At 42.1% G+C, this 16,766-nt stretch overlaps 2 protein-coding genes across 4 annotated transcripts in view; both read right to left on the bottom strand.

The window, feature by feature from the left end:
- ENOSF1 (enolase superfamily member 1) overlaps positions 1 to 6,793 on the bottom strand; it is a 29,099-nt gene extending 22,306 nt beyond the window's left edge. Inside the window, exons 1-2 of the mRNA XM_072828965.1 lie at positions 6,652 to 6,793; positions 1,653 to 1,761 (exon numbers count right to left, since the gene is read on the bottom strand). Coding sequence (XP_072685066.1) covers positions 1,653 to 1,761; positions 6,652 to 6,735 — 193 coding nt within the window. The 5' untranslated portion in view covers positions 6,736 to 6,793. The remainder of the gene's footprint in view (positions 1 to 1,652; positions 1,762 to 6,651) is intronic.
- A 5,262-nt stretch (positions 6,794 to 12,055) lies between these two features.
- The window catches only part of YES1 (YES proto-oncogene 1, Src family tyrosine kinase), a 65,253-nt gene continuing 60,542 nt past the window's right edge, over positions 12,056 to 16,766 (bottom strand). For all 3 annotated transcript variants that reach the window (XM_072828963.1, XM_072828962.1, XM_072828964.1), the window contains exons 11-12: positions 16,458 to 16,589; positions 12,056 to 15,569 (exon numbers count right to left, since the gene is read on the bottom strand). In XM_072828963.1, coding sequence (XP_072685064.1) covers positions 15,361 to 15,569; positions 16,458 to 16,589 — 341 coding nt within the window. In that variant the 3' untranslated portion in view covers positions 12,056 to 15,360. The remainder of the gene's footprint in view (positions 15,570 to 16,457; positions 16,590 to 16,766) is intronic.

The raw sequence follows: 16,766 nt of genomic DNA, 5'->3' as shown, positions 1-16,766 counted from the left end.
CAAAGCGCAGAGCTCAGCCAGCAGGGAGAGGAGCCCAGTCTCCCGTCTCAGTGACAGGTATGCAGGGTCCCTCCACTGTGTGCCCGAGTCAGCAAAGTCCAAAGTCTCGGCTATGAACAGAGTGGTTCTGATGGCCAGTCCCATAACATATTTCGTAAGCTTGCTGAGTTTACGTGACCTTTGGGGGCCGCCCAATATGGTCTGCAATATGGAGAGGGCAGCTTCGTAAGGCACTCAGCTGACACCAGAGACCATTAAAGTTGCAGCCGAAGCTAACACACAAACCTATCCTGGTCAGCGGTCACTGCCTTAGGGAAAACATTAACAGCAAACGGTTGACTTAATGGAGAGGGGGACAGGGAATCATTGTTGAGTCTCGGCCTGCTGCCGGGCAAATTCCTAGCTACCCTTCAAGACTAATCTCAAAGGCTCACCTCCGTTCTGAAGCTGCCCAACACCCTCCCGGACAAGGAACTAACCCTCTCTCTGGGTAACTTGTACCAGCTTTTTAAAAACTGTCCTTCTCACACTGCATGATCGTTTCTTTTATGTCTGTGTCCCTGAGAAGTTTATTCATTTCTTCTCTGTATATGAGGGACTCTGTCTCCTTTCTGTCTCTGTTATTAAAATTATTTCTCCAGTGCCTGACACATGGGAGCACTTGGGAGAAGTCTGCTATGGAACTGGCTGAGAGCACGACTGAAAGCCAGCCCTGTGAAGAATGGAACCGTGGCCATCCTGGTGGTCTCCACTTAAAATTCAAGAAACATTCCCTTGTTCTTATACACACATATATACACACACCTTTCCTCTCCTTGATAATATTAAAATCTTTCAGTGGGGCAAGATTCATATTTTACATCTAAGGGAGAGCCAACAATGCAGATATCCATGGGAGAGGTACTGCATCACTACCAAAGGTAATCTGTTTCCTTCCTTCTTCCAACTATCATCATTTGGCTTCAGACCCTAATGATCCATTGAAACTGATCTGGCAAAGGTCACCTCTTTGTATTTCTTGGATTTTGTACCTTGTGAATGGACTATGTACTTCAAAACAAAAATCAAACAAATAATCTGTGTTTAAATATTATGGGAAGAAAGCACTTCAGGCAGTGGCTAGCTGAGCAGCTATCTGGGCCTCATGTTCCTTATCTTTAAGAAATGAGGAGCTTCAAGACCACCACTGAGCTCTCACCAACTCTAAGAGGGCTTCACTCACAGCTCAATGTGCCTTCTGCACAACATGCTTTGCCCAGATGACAGCTCTGAAACTGGGCAGCCAGAGGCCCTTATGCCAAGAAGAGCAGTGAACCTGAAACTGCTGGGTGTGAAGTACTTTGAAGAGCTCACTGTGCACATCACAATAAGTCTTGCCACACATGTGCCCATCTATTCCTGTCATGTCCCTCATCTGCCTGCCTCTCTCAGGCAGAGAAACAGGCCCAGATTCCCAGATACTCTTGCAGTCTAACCACTGCAAGGATGCGGACAGAGTTCAGCCACCTTTTCATTTCTTCCAGTGAGACAAATAACCACAAAACATTGTTCTTACTCACCCTGAGCAGTGTAAATACAGAGAAAAGTATGGTCACAACGGAATCTAAGTGAAAATTAAGCATTCTGGAACCTTACAAGGATGCTCAACTCACCAACTTCTGTGCCTTTTCCCAGAGTGAAGGTAATTCCATACCCCTTGAGCCCATCTTCAGCATCGGTCTCTAAGACGACGTAGGCAGCCGAGTAGTCAGGGTCTGTGTGCTGCAGGAAAAATGTGCCCACCCCACCATGCAAACGTGAGAAATCCAAAGGTGCACCTCAGGACATCACATCCGATTAGAAAACACAACAGGGGATCTACAAGAAGAGCTCCAGTCAGAAGGAAGCCTTGGTGTAACCCCAAAGGAAATGGAGGAGTTCTGAATGGACAAAGGGGAAAGTCTTCCTAAGGGATTCATTTTTTTTTTTTTTTAACAAGGGCAATGTGTACATTTTTAGTGACTTCTCAGTTTGCAATTATGCCTCCTCTGATGATCAGCTAAGATTTTAATCCAGGAGTTTTTGCCCAAGCTACTTCTGCCAGGTCTCTGCACAGAGCTGTATTCACAAGCAGCCTCCAGTGGAAGCAGCCAAGGCTTCAGAAAGCCTCACTGAAAATTAGACTTATCTCCGCTGCAGCCTGTAGCAGGGCTGAAAGGATAATAGCACTGGTTCAGAGGAAGTCAGTGGGGGAAAACAAAGTATTAAAACCTCAAGACAAAGTAGCACACTTTTGGTTTTGTTCTCTTTTTTAACTTTCCTTTAAAAAAACAGATTTTATTTATTTGAGAGAGTGAGCGAAAAGGAGCAGGGTGAGGGGCAGAGGCAGAGGGAGAAGCAGACTCCCTGCTGAGTAGGGAGCCCACTGCTGAGAGGCAGGATGTGGGGTAGGACGTGGGGCTCCATCCCAGGACTCTGGCTCTGGGTTCACCACCTGAGCCAAAAGGCAGACGCTTAACTGACTGAGCCACCCAGGTGCCCCTTCACTTTCTACTATCATATGGTATTTTGCAAAGTGTTTATTGAGCGACTACTATGAAACTCAACACTACCTGTTGATATGAGGGATGCAGAAGTGGAAAACCAATCTGTCTCTAGAGACTTCTCAGAGTGGGGAGAAGAATCCAACATGCAAGAACCAAGTGAGGACAATTGCTATGACAGTGCAAGGTCATGCGTGGCTATGTGGTCAGTCAAGTACCATAGAAGAGCAAAGAGGAAGCAAAGAGGAAGCAGGGGACTAAGCCACTTGGATGGGCAAAGGGACAAGGGAAGGCACGGGGCAAGGGAGAACAGGATCAAACTCCCGCGCCTTGTGAGACAGAAGTGAAAAGGCCCCCGGGGGGAACCAGGTGGCAAGAGAATGAAGACAAGACTGGATAGGTAGGTAGTGTGGGGCAGGTGATGGAGAGCGCCAAAGGCCAGGCACAAGGTCTGAATGCATCAGTAAGGAATGGAGGATGCAACTTTGATGAATTTTGCATAGGGTGATGATAACCAATTACTGGTTTTATTGTTATTATTCTGATTACTACACAATATTTGTTGTTCTGGCACACTATTTGAAAAGTGACTCCATTGAATTTAATCCTCACAACAATATTATAATGTAGGTACTATTATCCCTATCTGACAGATAAGGAAACTGAGTTTAAAGAGGCAGAACTTAAACCCCTGTGTTCAGGGAAGGGGAGGCACACATGGTAGACAGGAGGCCTCTGTCTGGCATCAAAGCCTTGTGGAGGGCATTCGGTGTGAAGGGTTGCTGAGCACCAGCTGTGTATCAGAGACTGTACAGTTTGCTGAGGTGACACAGACACATCTGCCCTTCAGAAAGTTATAGTGTAGAAGCCATGGTTACAGAAACTCTAATAACATGAGAACACAGTAAGTCTCTCGGAGAGATACAAACTGTGGGAGGCCGGCAGAGTGCTGGATGCACTTGAAGTTGCAGGAGGCTTTATGATGAAAATAGAATGTGAGCTGGTCGGTTGGTTGAGGATGGGGAACTTTCCAGCAGTGGGAGAGGGCATGAAGGACCTGGGACGGAAGGATAACTTAGGTGACCGTGGCAGTGAAGAGACAGAAATGGGAAAGACTGAAGTGTATTAAGGGTTGGTGACACCCTGGTTTGGCCACTGGGTTCTTGAGAGGGAAGATCCAGAAATGAGATCTGGGAATCACTGGCATACAAGTGGGCACTGACGCTGTGCACACAGAGGGGGTCTTACAGGGAGTGGACAATGAGACAGGAGGGCCCTTGAGGCCTTCACCGAGGAAAGAAGGGGGCCAGTATAGGAAGCAGCGGCATCAGCCAGGATGCAGAGTGAGAGCAGAAAGAGGAGGCAGCCGACAATGTGACACCCAAACTAGGAGAAAGGACCCTGGGAGTAGAAATAACAAAGTCAATCCCAAGACAAAGAAGGAGACAGAAGGTGATTTCAGATGAAGGAGGAAGTAAGTGTAAAGGTCGGAGCCAACAGGGATGAACCAGTAATTTAGAGTTTGGTGGGGAAGGAGCAGACACAGAAGGAAGAAGAGAGGTTAGGGTCAAGGAAAGGTGATTCCAAAGTGGGAATCCTTGTCTAGATGGGATAGACACAGAATCACCAGGAAAAGAGATGGAGGAAGAAAACACTGGAGATGGAAGGGATGGGGACAGGGTGAGGGTGGGCTCGGCAGTCAGGAGGGTGGGACACAGCAGAAGAGATTTGACAGGACTCACAGAATAAAGGGGAAGAAAAGAGGGCTGTTTTGGAGACCGATGAGTGGAGATGGGGCCCATGGTGCCTTTGTCTCCAGTCTTCTCGGTGATGCAGTGGGCACCCCCTCTAACTTCTGGGGGTGCAGGAATGGGAGCCGGAGGAGGGAGAGTGGTCCCGGAGCACAGCCACTCCCAGGAGCTCCGCAGACAATGAGGAAAGGAGAGGAAAAGTACAGCTGGCAAGTGGTGGGGGAGGTGGGGGAGGTTGAGGGGGAGGTAAGCTGGGCTGTGAGCCCACAGCCCTGGAGTTGTCTGGAACTTTGATGAGTGCCTCGACAAGCAAGCAAAGTGTAAGTACAATGAGGGTCTGAGAACTCCCATTTCCTAAAAGGCCGATAAAAAAAAAATCACAGCTGGAATCCTTTTACAGATTTAGGGACAGTTTCAGGACTCTTTCATGAAAATATCCTGCTTCTGATCAGGAAGGCTCACGCTGCTGCTAAGTGCTGAACAGAGCTGAACTGCTGAGTTCAGCACGCCAGGAGGGCTTGGGAAGCAATACGACCAAGAACTGCAAAGTCGCACCTTCTATTTAGAAAGCACATGAGAATCGGCACACAACAACCCCCGTATCTCTGGAAGATATAAATATAAGTATTTATGAGAGTGCGATACAGGTTATCAGATGACCTCTCCTGATCCTGAGGTCATAAATGACTCAAGGACCAGAAACAAGTTCCATTTCTTAAATTATCCTACTTAAAAGCCAGGCTACTTTAACACTTCACAAATTCAAAGCAGAGAAAAATGTAGACCAGAGCCTCTTCGACTTCCGTTTCCTCATATGTAATAAGTAATTATGGCCAATATTTTTTGATGGCTTCCTCTGTGTCAGGCACTTTACAGGCATCCCATTTAATCCTTGAAGCAGATATTATTATGCCCATGTTACTGATAAAACCAAAGCTGAAGAGAGATTAAGTGGCTTACCACTTAAGCTGCTACACGTCAGAAGGGCAAAGTGGTTGCATTAGGTCAGGTGTTTGAATTTTACAAGCCGGTGAAATCCCAAACATTTATTTGGAGATCCACAAAGGATTGCCAACTGGGAGTTTTTTCTAAGTCATTTAACATAATACAAGAAGGAACACGAAGATTTTAAAAATCACGAATAATTTAATCTTAGGATAAAGGACATACTTTCAAATGTAATAGCTTTGTTTAGTCAGCATTTTTTACGATACTTTTTTTTTTTTTTTTTTTTTTTTTTTATATTTCAAGGGGCGCCTGGGTGGCTCAGTCCCTTGAGCGGCTGCCTTCTGCTCAGGTCCTGATCCCAAGGTCCTGGGAGGGAGTCCTGCATCAGGCTCCCTGCTCAGCGGGGAACCTGCTCCTCCCTCTCCCTCTGCCATTCACCCTGCTTGTGCTCTCTATCCCTCTCTCTCAAATAAATAAATAAAATCTTAAAAACATATATTTCAAGTACACAAAGAGTATAGGTAATGTAATGATATCTGTGTCCTCCACCCACTTAGCCAACCAAGAGAAGGCGAATTAGAGTCCTCTGGTATTCATTCCCCTCTCTCCACACAGGTACCCGTAACCATATCCTAACGTGGATGCTTTTCACTTCCCAGCATTTGTTCATACATTCATTACAGACCCATGTAATTCTGTCTCCCCGGTGGACTGAGAGGGGCAGTGAGGATCCAGTGGGTGACGGCCCTCGGGGAGACCCAGTACAGAACTCCTTCCTAGATTTGAGAGCCACTGCACTAGACCGTGGTAGGGATGGGGGGTGTCCCTCCACGGTCGATAAGCAAGCACACCCTTCAGTATTTAGAAGGCTCTGTGCCTTGACCGCATCTCCAACGGCTGGCCGGCATGTGCCTCTCTACAGTGACAAATCCTTTCTAGCAACGTTTTCAGGCAATTTCATGAGAGCTCCCCTCCCGTGCGCAACGGCAGGGTGACTCCATTTCACAGATGGGCCCAAATGCCCAGGGAGGTTGGCGTCTTCTCTAGGTCGGTCACTCAGCGAGTTGCGGAGGGGGCAGCCCACCGCCACGAACCCCACCAAGGAGTCAGTGCAGAAGCAGTCGGGATGTGCCCTGGGGTCGCGTGGCTGGGGGTCCAACAAGAGCATTTCGCTGTTGCTGCGTATTACTCATCCTGCCAATTACAGCAAAATGCATTTCGTAAATTTAACAACAGGAAATGTTAACGTCAACAAGGAGAAAGCTAAGAACAGAAAGAAAGCAAGCCCAGGAGGGTGGAGAGTTTCTGGTTCCTTGGATCCCCCTTCTCGGCCTCCCCCGCTGCAAGAGCAGCAGTCCAAAGCCGGGAACCTGCGCGACCCGCCGGGCTCCCCGCGCCGACCAGGGCGCCCGGGGCGGCTCAGCGCTTACCATGGCGTCGGAGCCGTGGCCGCCCAGCGACGTGGGGAAGCGCACGTCGCGCACCGACAAGCTGCAGATCCTGCCCCGCACCATGTCTCTGCGCGCCCGGGGCTGCCCGCGGGGCCCCGCGAGCGGCGGGAGGGGCGGAGCCCGCCTCCGCGGGCGCTGATTGGCTGCGCGGGCGCACCGAGGGGCGGGGCGGTCGGCTTCCCGCCCCGCCCCCCGGGCCCGCCCCGCCCCGCCCCGCCCCGCCCCGCCCCGCCCCGCCCCGCCCCCGCGCGGACTCGCTCGGGGCCGCGGTGCACGGAGACCTGGGGGACGTTCCGCGCGGCGTCGGCGCCCCGGCGGGCCCCCGCTCCGCCCGGCCTGGAAACTCCTGGAAGTAACCGTCCGGGAGCGGCGCCCGAGAGGAAGGAGCGGGGTCTGACTACAGTTTGATCGCCTGGAGCCACAGTTGGGCCCCGAGCTCCAGGCTTGAGCTGAGGCAGCGGTCATAGGGGTGCAGCCCGGGGAGACGCTATAAAATCTTAGGTGTGGGACGCCCGGGTGGCTCAGTGGTTGAGCGTCTGCCTTTGGCTCAGGGTGTGATCCCGGGGCCCTGGGATCCAGACCCCCTCGGGCTCCCTGCAGGGAGCCTACTTCTCCCTCTGCCTGTGTCTCTGCCTCTCTCTCATGAATAAATATTTTTTTTTTAAAAATCTTAGATGTCTTTCTTTAAGTGACCTCAGCCCCAGGTTGCTACCTGATAAATTAAGAAACAAGTCATCATGTATTACACCCCTTCTGATGCAGTTACCTGCAATTTAGTACGTTTAAATACGTTACCTCCTACCGTCCAGCTCTGCAAGGTCATTTCCATTTTACTCGTTAAGAAATGGGACTCAAAGAAATTAGGTGGTTTAAGTGAGGCCACACAGCTAGTTAGGTTAAATGGTAGAGTGTTCTGGCTGCAAATCCTGGGCTCTGTCCTCTGGACTGGGACTCTAAGAGGGAACATGGTAAAAGCTAAGGAGGCACACTGATCCTTTGCTTTCAGGTGCAGCACACCCCCTTTTATATCTTGTGGGGAATGCTTTGAAGAATAAATGAAATGTTTGGGAAGCACTGCTGTAGCTGTTATTCTATCAATTTGTGTCTCTGTGGGTAGGGCAGGCATATCTTCAGGGATGCTCACATCACCTCTGCTCCCCAAGGATGCATATAACCCTGCTGGATGAATTCCTTTGGCTTAAGGCTGCAGATCTGGGTCAACTTAAATGCCTACTGAGGCTGGGTGGGCCCCCACGGCAAATAGGAGGGAGTGAAGCAACAGGGCACTATGACTGCAGCTAAGGGCCTTTGCTGTCTGAAAGAAGTAGCCAGTCAGCTCCAGTTTTCATTTTCCCACAGAAGTCTGAAATCCAAATGTTAAGTCTTTTTCCCTGTCCTGCTCTACCCACCTGTGTGTGTGTGGCTGGAATATATGCTCAATTTTTTTCAAAATGGGTCTATAGCTTGGTTAATAAATTCTAAGTACTTTGTATTCTAAAGATGTCTTTTTTCTTTTCTATTTGAATGTTGGTTTTACTATATAAAAGTCTTAGTTCAAACTAATACTTTAGTGTTAAAGTACCATTTTTTTTTTTTCTCCAGAAGACAGGGGTGTGGGAGGGACACAGAGGGAGAGAATCTTAAGCACACTCCATGCCCAGTGTGGAGTCTGACATGAAGCTCCATCTCACAATACTGAGATTATGACCTGAGCTGAAATCCAGAGTCCAATGCTTAACCAACAGCCTCCTAGGGGCCCCTGAGTCCCATTCTTTAAAAAATAAGGTTTTCCCCTCTCTAGGAAATGTTTGGGTTTTCTCTTTGTGGCTTTAAAATATCACTATTTGGGACTCCTGTGTGGCTCAGCAGTTGAGCATCTGTCTTCAGCTAAGGACGTGATCCTGGGATCTGGGATCAAGTCCAGCAACTGGCTCCCTGCGAGGAGCCTGCTTTTCTCTCTGCCTGTGTATTTGCCACTCTCTCTGTCTCTCATGAATAAATAAATAATAAAATCTTCATATATATATATACTTACACATACACACACACCACTACTTATGTTGAGGATTAATTTGAAAATTATGTTCTGCAACTGAGGGACCCTTTCAACCAGAAGCAATATAGTTCTCTGGAAGAATTTTCTCTATTTTAATAGTTCTTCCTCTTTTCTAAAAAAGATTTTATTTATTCATTCATGAGACACACACAGACAGAAAGAGGCAGAGACATAGGCAGAGGGAGAAGCAGGCTCCCTATAGGGAGCCCAATCTTGATTCCAGGACCTGGGGATCACGACCTGAGCCAAAGGCAGACACTCAACCACTGAGCCAACCAGGTGTCCCCAATCTTTTTTTCTTCATCTGGAATTTAATTGGCCTGATACTGAACTTCTGAATCTATTATCCATACTTAAAAAAAAAAAAAACAACTTTTGGACTCTATTCTTTTGTACTGAATTCTGGATATATTCCTTAGTTTAATATTCCATCTCAGATTTGATCTCCAACTGTGTTCTTTTACTCACCCCAACTTTTGTCCTTTGGTGTTGGATTATTTTTCTTCCCTTTTAAAGTTCCAAATTTTCTTTCTCATAGTACAGTTGTCCCCTCTTACCATCAGGGAACACATTCCAAGATCCCCCCTGCAAATGGATGACTGAAACCACACCAAACCTTATATATACTATGTTTTTTCCTATACATACATACCTATGATAAAGTTTAACTTACAAATTAGGCACAGTAAGAGATTAATAACTAATACTAGAATTATATCAATACATTAAAGTTATGTGAACATGGTCTCTCAAAATATCTTTACTGTACTCACCCTTCTTGTGATGCTGTGAGAGAAAATGTCTACATGATGGTGTGAAATGATTTGGATGACTAGGCATTTTCGCAGTATGTTAGGCTATTGACCTTCTGAGGATTCACCGGGAAGAATGCTTCTGGTCAGCAGGCTGACCACAGGTGACTGAAATCAGGGAAAGCAAAACCAAAACCACAAATGAGGAGATCAGTGTACCTTCACCCTTTTTGAAAAAAATGGGATGCCATAGCTTCTCAAAACAAAGTTTTCATTTGTTTCCTCCATTAAGTTTGATTCCTCAAGTGTTAGTTCTTGGTTAATTTCTTTTATGGTGCTAATATTCTTCACATTAGTGTTCATATGCCCACTATTTTTTATATGCCTGTTAATACTTATTTTTTTAAAAAAATATTTTATTTATGAGAGACAGAGAGGCACAGACACAGGCAGAGGGAGGAACAGGCTCCATGCAGGGAGCCTGATGTGGGACTAGATCCCAGGTCTCCAGGATCGTGCCCTGGGCCAAAGGCAGGCGCCAAACCGCTGAGCCACCCAGGGATCCCCTGCCTGTTAGTATTTATTATTGAGAATCACATTTTGCCTTTCTGTGAAGCTAGTACTTGAAGACCTGTCTCTGGTGATTGTGGAAGAGGGGGGCATGTGGCAGCACAGGTATAGAAGTAGTTTTTCTTCTAGGTGAGGTGGCTCGTGTTCCTTCTGAGCTTTCAGAGTCATGTTCAGGGCTGGATCCCAGAGGTAAATATCAGAATAAACTAATCCATTTTCTGTTTTCCTTGTGGTAATCTGGGTTTACTTTAGGATTTGCTTGCTTTCTTCACTAGCCCCTGGATTCCATCCAGGACTCACCCAGGGCAAACTGTGAACTTTGTTTGGAAAACTGTTAGTACTGTTATCAGCTTACTATACCAGGACAGGCCTACCCTGCTATTCCAAATGTTGCCCTCTAATTTAATGACCCTAAAAACAAAAACCAACAAACCCACTATAATAGCCATGCTCTTTCTAGTGAAAATAAGATAACAAGGACAGGATTTATACTACCATCTTAGATGGCTAGAAAACCAGCTCAAATATTTGGAAGAAAGGACTTCAGGCAATGGACCATAGGGAGACCATACTCATCATCTCCAAGACTAGGGAAACAATGCACCCTACAATTGTACCAAATCACGGTCTACAGGCTATAGTGCAAAGGCAGTGAAGGGGAAAGGGGAGGAGGCAGGCCCCCAAAAGAGCGCTGCAGTGTTACTGAGCTGAAGACGAAAATTGTTTATTTTTATTAGCCCAGGGCCAATGTGGAGGTAGAGAACAGAAGAACCCCTTCTAATCTTTGGCTGAACACTAACAGGCACATGAATGAGAAAAATTTGAGAAAGAGACACAAGGAAAAACAGGGAAGAAAATTATTGGCGGTTACACAGGATTAGGAATAGCACCTGTTCCTGATAAAAAAAAAAAAAAAGATCTGGTAGTAATACATGGAGCATTAGGTAGATTCCTCAATAGGGCAGAGGAAAAATCTTCCAAGATTAAAGACTGCTTTGGACTGAGCTTTAATGAAAGGACTTAGCTTGAAAGGATTCAATGATTCCAAGTAAATAATAGACAAAACAATCCCTAAGGTTGCACAGGGCTTCAAATAATTCCTGTCCCCACCAGCCAGAGTAGAAAATGGCATGAAATCAAAATTCAATATTATTTAAAAGAATATTTTAAAAATTTCAGCAACCTAAAACTGTAATTTATAGTGATTAGTACCCAGTCAAATTACTGGGAATATATAAAAGTAGGAACAGACAATCCAGGTGAAAGTACAACAGAAACAGACCCAATAGTCCCAATATCAAGTTAAAAACCTTCAGGATGGTAGACAACATTGTAACCATAGTGAAAAAAGGAATGAAAGATATAAAGAAAAAAAATGAAAGCTAGTATTTCTGAGATTTAAAAAAAAATACTGTAATACTGTATGGGATTGAAAGCAGAATAGACACTACAAAAAAAAAAGACAATGCTCCAGGAACCCCTAGGTGGGTCAGCAGTTGAGTATCTGCTTTTGGCTCATGGTGTGATCCCAGGGTCCGGGATCGAGTCTTTTCAATACAAAAATATGTCATAAACAGGCTAGGAAGACTGATTTGAAAGATGTTAATTCTTAGCAAATTATAAGCACAACCTAATCCTAACCAAAATGTCACTTGAATTTTTTGGGAATATGAAAAATAGACTCTAAACTTCATCAAGAATTTGCCAGAATACCAATTTAAAAAAAGAAGAAAAGGAATAGCATAGAGAACTTGTTCAATTATTAAAATGCATTATCAAGTGATTAACAATTACAAGTGTTGAGGGAAGAATGGCAAGTTAATTGAAAACAGATGTGTGTAAATATGTGCATAGTAAGATCTCAAAGTAATGGGATGGGAATGAATTAACCAATAAATGGTGCAGGAAAAATTAACTATACAGGACAAAATCATGCTAGACCCTTAAAAGTCACATTTATACCCAGATAATTTAAGAGACATATAAAAAAGAAAAGCATAAAATATTAATAGATAAGATGAATATTTAATCTTGGGATGCAAAAGACTTTTTAAGTAATAATAAAGGAGATTTTACAACATACAAATGTACAACTTAAATGTGAAAAAATTACATGCAAACTTAAAAGGCAAACAGCAAACTAGAAAAACATTCTTAAACCGAGGAACTATACTACACCATATAAAAACATTTAATATACATCTACTAAATGATGTGTTTGTTCATTAAATGTACTATTCTGAAATCATTAGGGAAAAACAAAGCTAATTATTTTAGATAATTGTAAAAGACAATAATATTACCTTATTGAAAATAAATGCTTTAGATTGGCCATTCATAATTTAGTATAACTTTATTTTCATTATACCTATAATAGAAGAGTAAAACACACACAGAAGTAAGGCTCACATATTTTTCATTTTTAGAAAATTAAGTCCCTTGTGGCCAAAAGTGGTCTTTTATATTATATCCTTCACTGTGAATAGCTTCACTCAAATAACCTAGGTTTTGCTGTATGATTGATACATTAACTGTAGTTGCTGGTATAATTAAAAAAAAAAAAAAGAACTTGTAAAAATGTCACTCACCTGACATGGATTATTAAACACATAAAATCAGATCATTACTGAACTCACTCTAATAAAGAATTGAAAAAAAAAGAACTGATTTAACTCTGCTCAAGAGTTATAACTGAACACTTTTTTCCTAATGGAAGAACAAATTCAGAATATGCTATAAATACCAATTTAAAAAACAAAAACTGATGAGAAAATATGAATAGTGGCTGAAAAGATAAATGGGTACATTCAATGAGAATCTTTATTTCAATTATCCACAAAACAATATTATAATACCTTATAAAAATATTAAGTTTTAGGCTACCATTATCCATTAAAAAAAGAGTTTGTGCTAAAAGGTTGTTTTTGCCAACTTTCTTTTCTGGTGAGGGTTAAGTTCCACATTAAGACACTGAAGACGAAAAGCTGCTGGGGAAAAAAATCTTCAAATGTAGAAAGTTGTTTATTTTTCTTGGCAATTTAAAAATACATAACCATTTTAACTGAATACACATTAAGTTAGTGTTTTATTTCCTTACTATACAATTGATATAAGGAACTGCTCCATTTAGTTAAAACCTAATGAATACCATCAACTTTTCCTGACTTATTTTTCTGAACATAATTAGTACATAATTTTGCTATCCTTTTCAAATGCTTAAAAAATTATAGTATCATAGTTCACATAAAGCCCTTTAAAAATCAGATGGCCCAGGTTGTAGATGTCAGCATGTCATTTTTTTACATTTAAAAATGATGACAGCAGTCTTCTTTGGAAGACCCTCTTGGAAGAGAGATTCAATACTAAACAGGTTACGTAAACATTAGAAATCTCCACAACTTTTAGTACCAGAACAATTACCAACTTGCATGAAGCTCATTTGTCACATTTTAAAATTGCCTGAATTTCAACACAGTTACCATGGCACAGAATTTTAAACTTAATGAGGAAAATGGATAAGTGATGGTAGTTAAAAAATTATAATTCTAGGGGTTGTTGGTTTTCAAGATCACAGTGGAACTACAGTAGGGTTAGGGGTTGTGAACAGGGCAAGTACATGATAAAGCTCACTGATAAGATTCAACCATTTTTCTTGAATAAATGTTGATGGGGGAAAAAAGGAATCATAATTCTAAAATATGGGAACCTGACGCATTGCTTTAAAAGTGTGACTATAAAAAATATTTTAAGACATAAATACCAAACTTTTGTCAGATTCACCTTTGCTACACTTAAACTAGTAATGATGCCATTCACATTCATATTTTGGAATTTCTTTTTGAGTCAGTCATAAAAGTTTTGGAGTTTTACTTCTATGCTCTGAATGGGCAAAGCCTGTCCCTCCTTCCCACCACTATTGTTATTCTCAATAAAGTATTCCTCCTCAAATCAACTAAATTCTGAAAAGGGAAAAAATGATCAGCATTAAGTACATTTAAAAAGTTAATGCAGATTTAAACACAGATTTGAAAACTGGAGTTCTAAAACTTTTGCATAAAAGCTGTATCACTGGAATTAGTGGGAAGCCCTAACTTAGCTATTTGAGGCAGTAACACTCATTTAGTGTTTATGTTAAGTAAGATTAGTTTTAGTCATACCTGTAACTCTTAAAATCTCACAAAACAGGAGCTTTGAGTGCCAGCAAAGCCATTTTGTTACTCCTTAACACTAAGCATAGCATTCCATTCCTCTACCTGTAGAATTTTCACATTTTCTTTCCTCATATTTCTTTTAAATATTTTCCTCTTTGTCAGTCTATATTCAGGAAGAGCAAAAGTGCATTCAAGTCCCTGATCTAGTGATACTTTATATTTGTGGCACCCATCACCATAAGTACATACTAGAAATATCTCACAGTACCAGTCTATTTTTTAAAAAGGACTGTTTAAATGCCAGGTCTTATTTTTTCATGCTATCTATAGATAAGATGATTTCCCCTTGGATTGGACAGTACACAACTTCAATTATATACTGCCTTAAAAAAAAATCAATGCAATCTTATAAAAGATTAACTCACTTCCTAGTTACCTTCATTATTCTAAACTGAGCTAATCAGAAAATGATTAAAGTGAAAAATTTCTTCTACTTTCCAGTTCCATGAGTGTATTAACATAGTGCATTATACTTTCAAATGTCACTACTGGAGTCTAACATTTAATCAAGTTTTAGATGCTGTTTATATTCCTTTTTGCTTCTAAAAACCTGGTGCATTTCCATGCAAAAGAAGGCAAATATTAATAAGATTGCATATTAACTGTTCAACTTAGAAAAAACTTGTGAGAACAATGAATGGAAGAATCTTTCAAAACTGGAATGGACTTGTTTGGTCCCATGAAGTTAACTTTAGGTTTTATTATCGTATAAGTATTTTTATCTCCCAAGTTTTGTCAATAATGATAGACAATTTTCTCTTATAAACTCTGAGTTTGGGGAATAAAAGAAAGGAAGTGATTCATAAAGAAGTAGCCTTGGTGCTCTTCACTGTCATGCTATCACTCACACTGTCATCAATATCATAACTATACTTTCTTTGGACCCTGAAAAAGTTGGAAAATTCATCATTGGTATTTTAGAGTTTAACACTTGGGAAAAAAAAGTGGTTTGTGCAACCATGTCTGGAATTCCAGTTTACCATTAAAAACATGCAGAGTGAAGAAGACTTTCTTCTTTTGATTCCCGTATGTAAAGTAAGGAAGTCTACACAAGTTCTTTGCATTTTGGCAGATTTGTGCATATAAAAGGCTACTTGTATTATAAATTTTCTCCTGGCTGGTACTGTGGCTCTGTAGCAGTGAAGTAGTCTTCCAAGAAGGACTGAATATATTCAAATGTTGGTCTTTCATCAGGGTCCTTCTTCCAACAAAGATTCATCAATTCATGTAGGGATTCTGGACAGCCCTGAGGGCAAGGCATCCTGTATCCTCGTTCCACCTGTTCTAGTACTTCACGGTTTACCATACCTAACACACAAGATTCAAACATTAAGAAGAGTGATCCCAAACACCACTAGCAAAACAGAACAAATCCCCTAGCCACTAACTGATTCAAAGTATAGTAAGTTTATTTAAAGAAAGGATTCTTTCAACAAAAAAATAAATTTTAAATGTCAAGTATATCAAGAGCTTAGAAAATGCTAATCTGTTTTTCAACATGTTTATTTTTTTCATTCCACCTACAAAAAAGCCAACCCAATTTGGTTAATGAGAATTTAGAGTACTACTTTAAAGTACTGATACTTTGATATTAACCATTTACAAGGACCAAATTTGGGTGAGGGACAGTGGCAAGACAATGTCTGAAAGAATTCCAAACAAATTCAGAAGAAAGTTCTGGTCCTGTTTTGCTTAATGTATGAATTATGTAACTATATGGATGCACTTCCCTGAAACAGTTTCCTTATCTACTATCACCTGTTTGCCTTTCTTGAAGTTATTATACACAATTCCTTTCTTGTATTCCTTTATAATCCTGCCCCCATCAGTAGCTCACCCTGTGTTATGATAGGCTAAGTATACCCCCCAATTATTGGGGGGTGGGAGGTGCTGGGGAGATGACTCAAAATATTATTTAAGACATACTTATTATCTGAGAGAATAGTAGAGATAAAAAGTCCTTTTGGAAATGGTACTGAGAAAGCTGAGGTTAATGTGGGGCATACCTCCTGTGTTTGCCCTATTCAAGGATTGTGATTCTCAAAGGCTGCTGTCCATCCAATGCCAAAATAATGAGAGAGAGGGAGGAAAGAGAGAAGAAATATAGGCCTTTCTCCCCCTTACATTTTTTGCTCTTAATAAACTCCAGTTAAGGCTCTTTGGATAACCAAGAGCTAAAATGAAATGCAAGCTTACCTGGGTATGGTACTCTGCCCTTTGTTACCAGTTCTGTCTGTAGAATTCCAAATGACCATACATCAGACTTGATCGTAAATCGACCATATAGTGCAGCCTCAGGAGCTGTCCATTTGATTGGAAACTTTGCACCTAAAACAATGACCATCTTGCTTAAGTAAATTGCTTTTAGGAATCTATTTTTGTAAATATGGCATAAACGGGCTAATCTTCTATTAATATCTTAATTGTATGTGTCATCAACAACAAATTCTTCAAAGGTACCAGATACGTGGGAAAAATTCTTTAAAATGTGTATTAAAATAAATT

The sequence above is a fragment of the Canis lupus genome, chromosome 6, assembly GCF_048164855.1.
Source record: "Canis lupus baileyi chromosome 6, mCanLup2.hap1, whole genome shotgun sequence".
NCBI classification, from domain to species: domain Eukaryota; kingdom Metazoa; phylum Chordata; class Mammalia; order Carnivora; family Canidae; genus Canis; species Canis lupus.
Note: the sequence above shows the minus strand (reverse complement) of the source record. Positions and strands in the feature narration are given on the sequence as shown.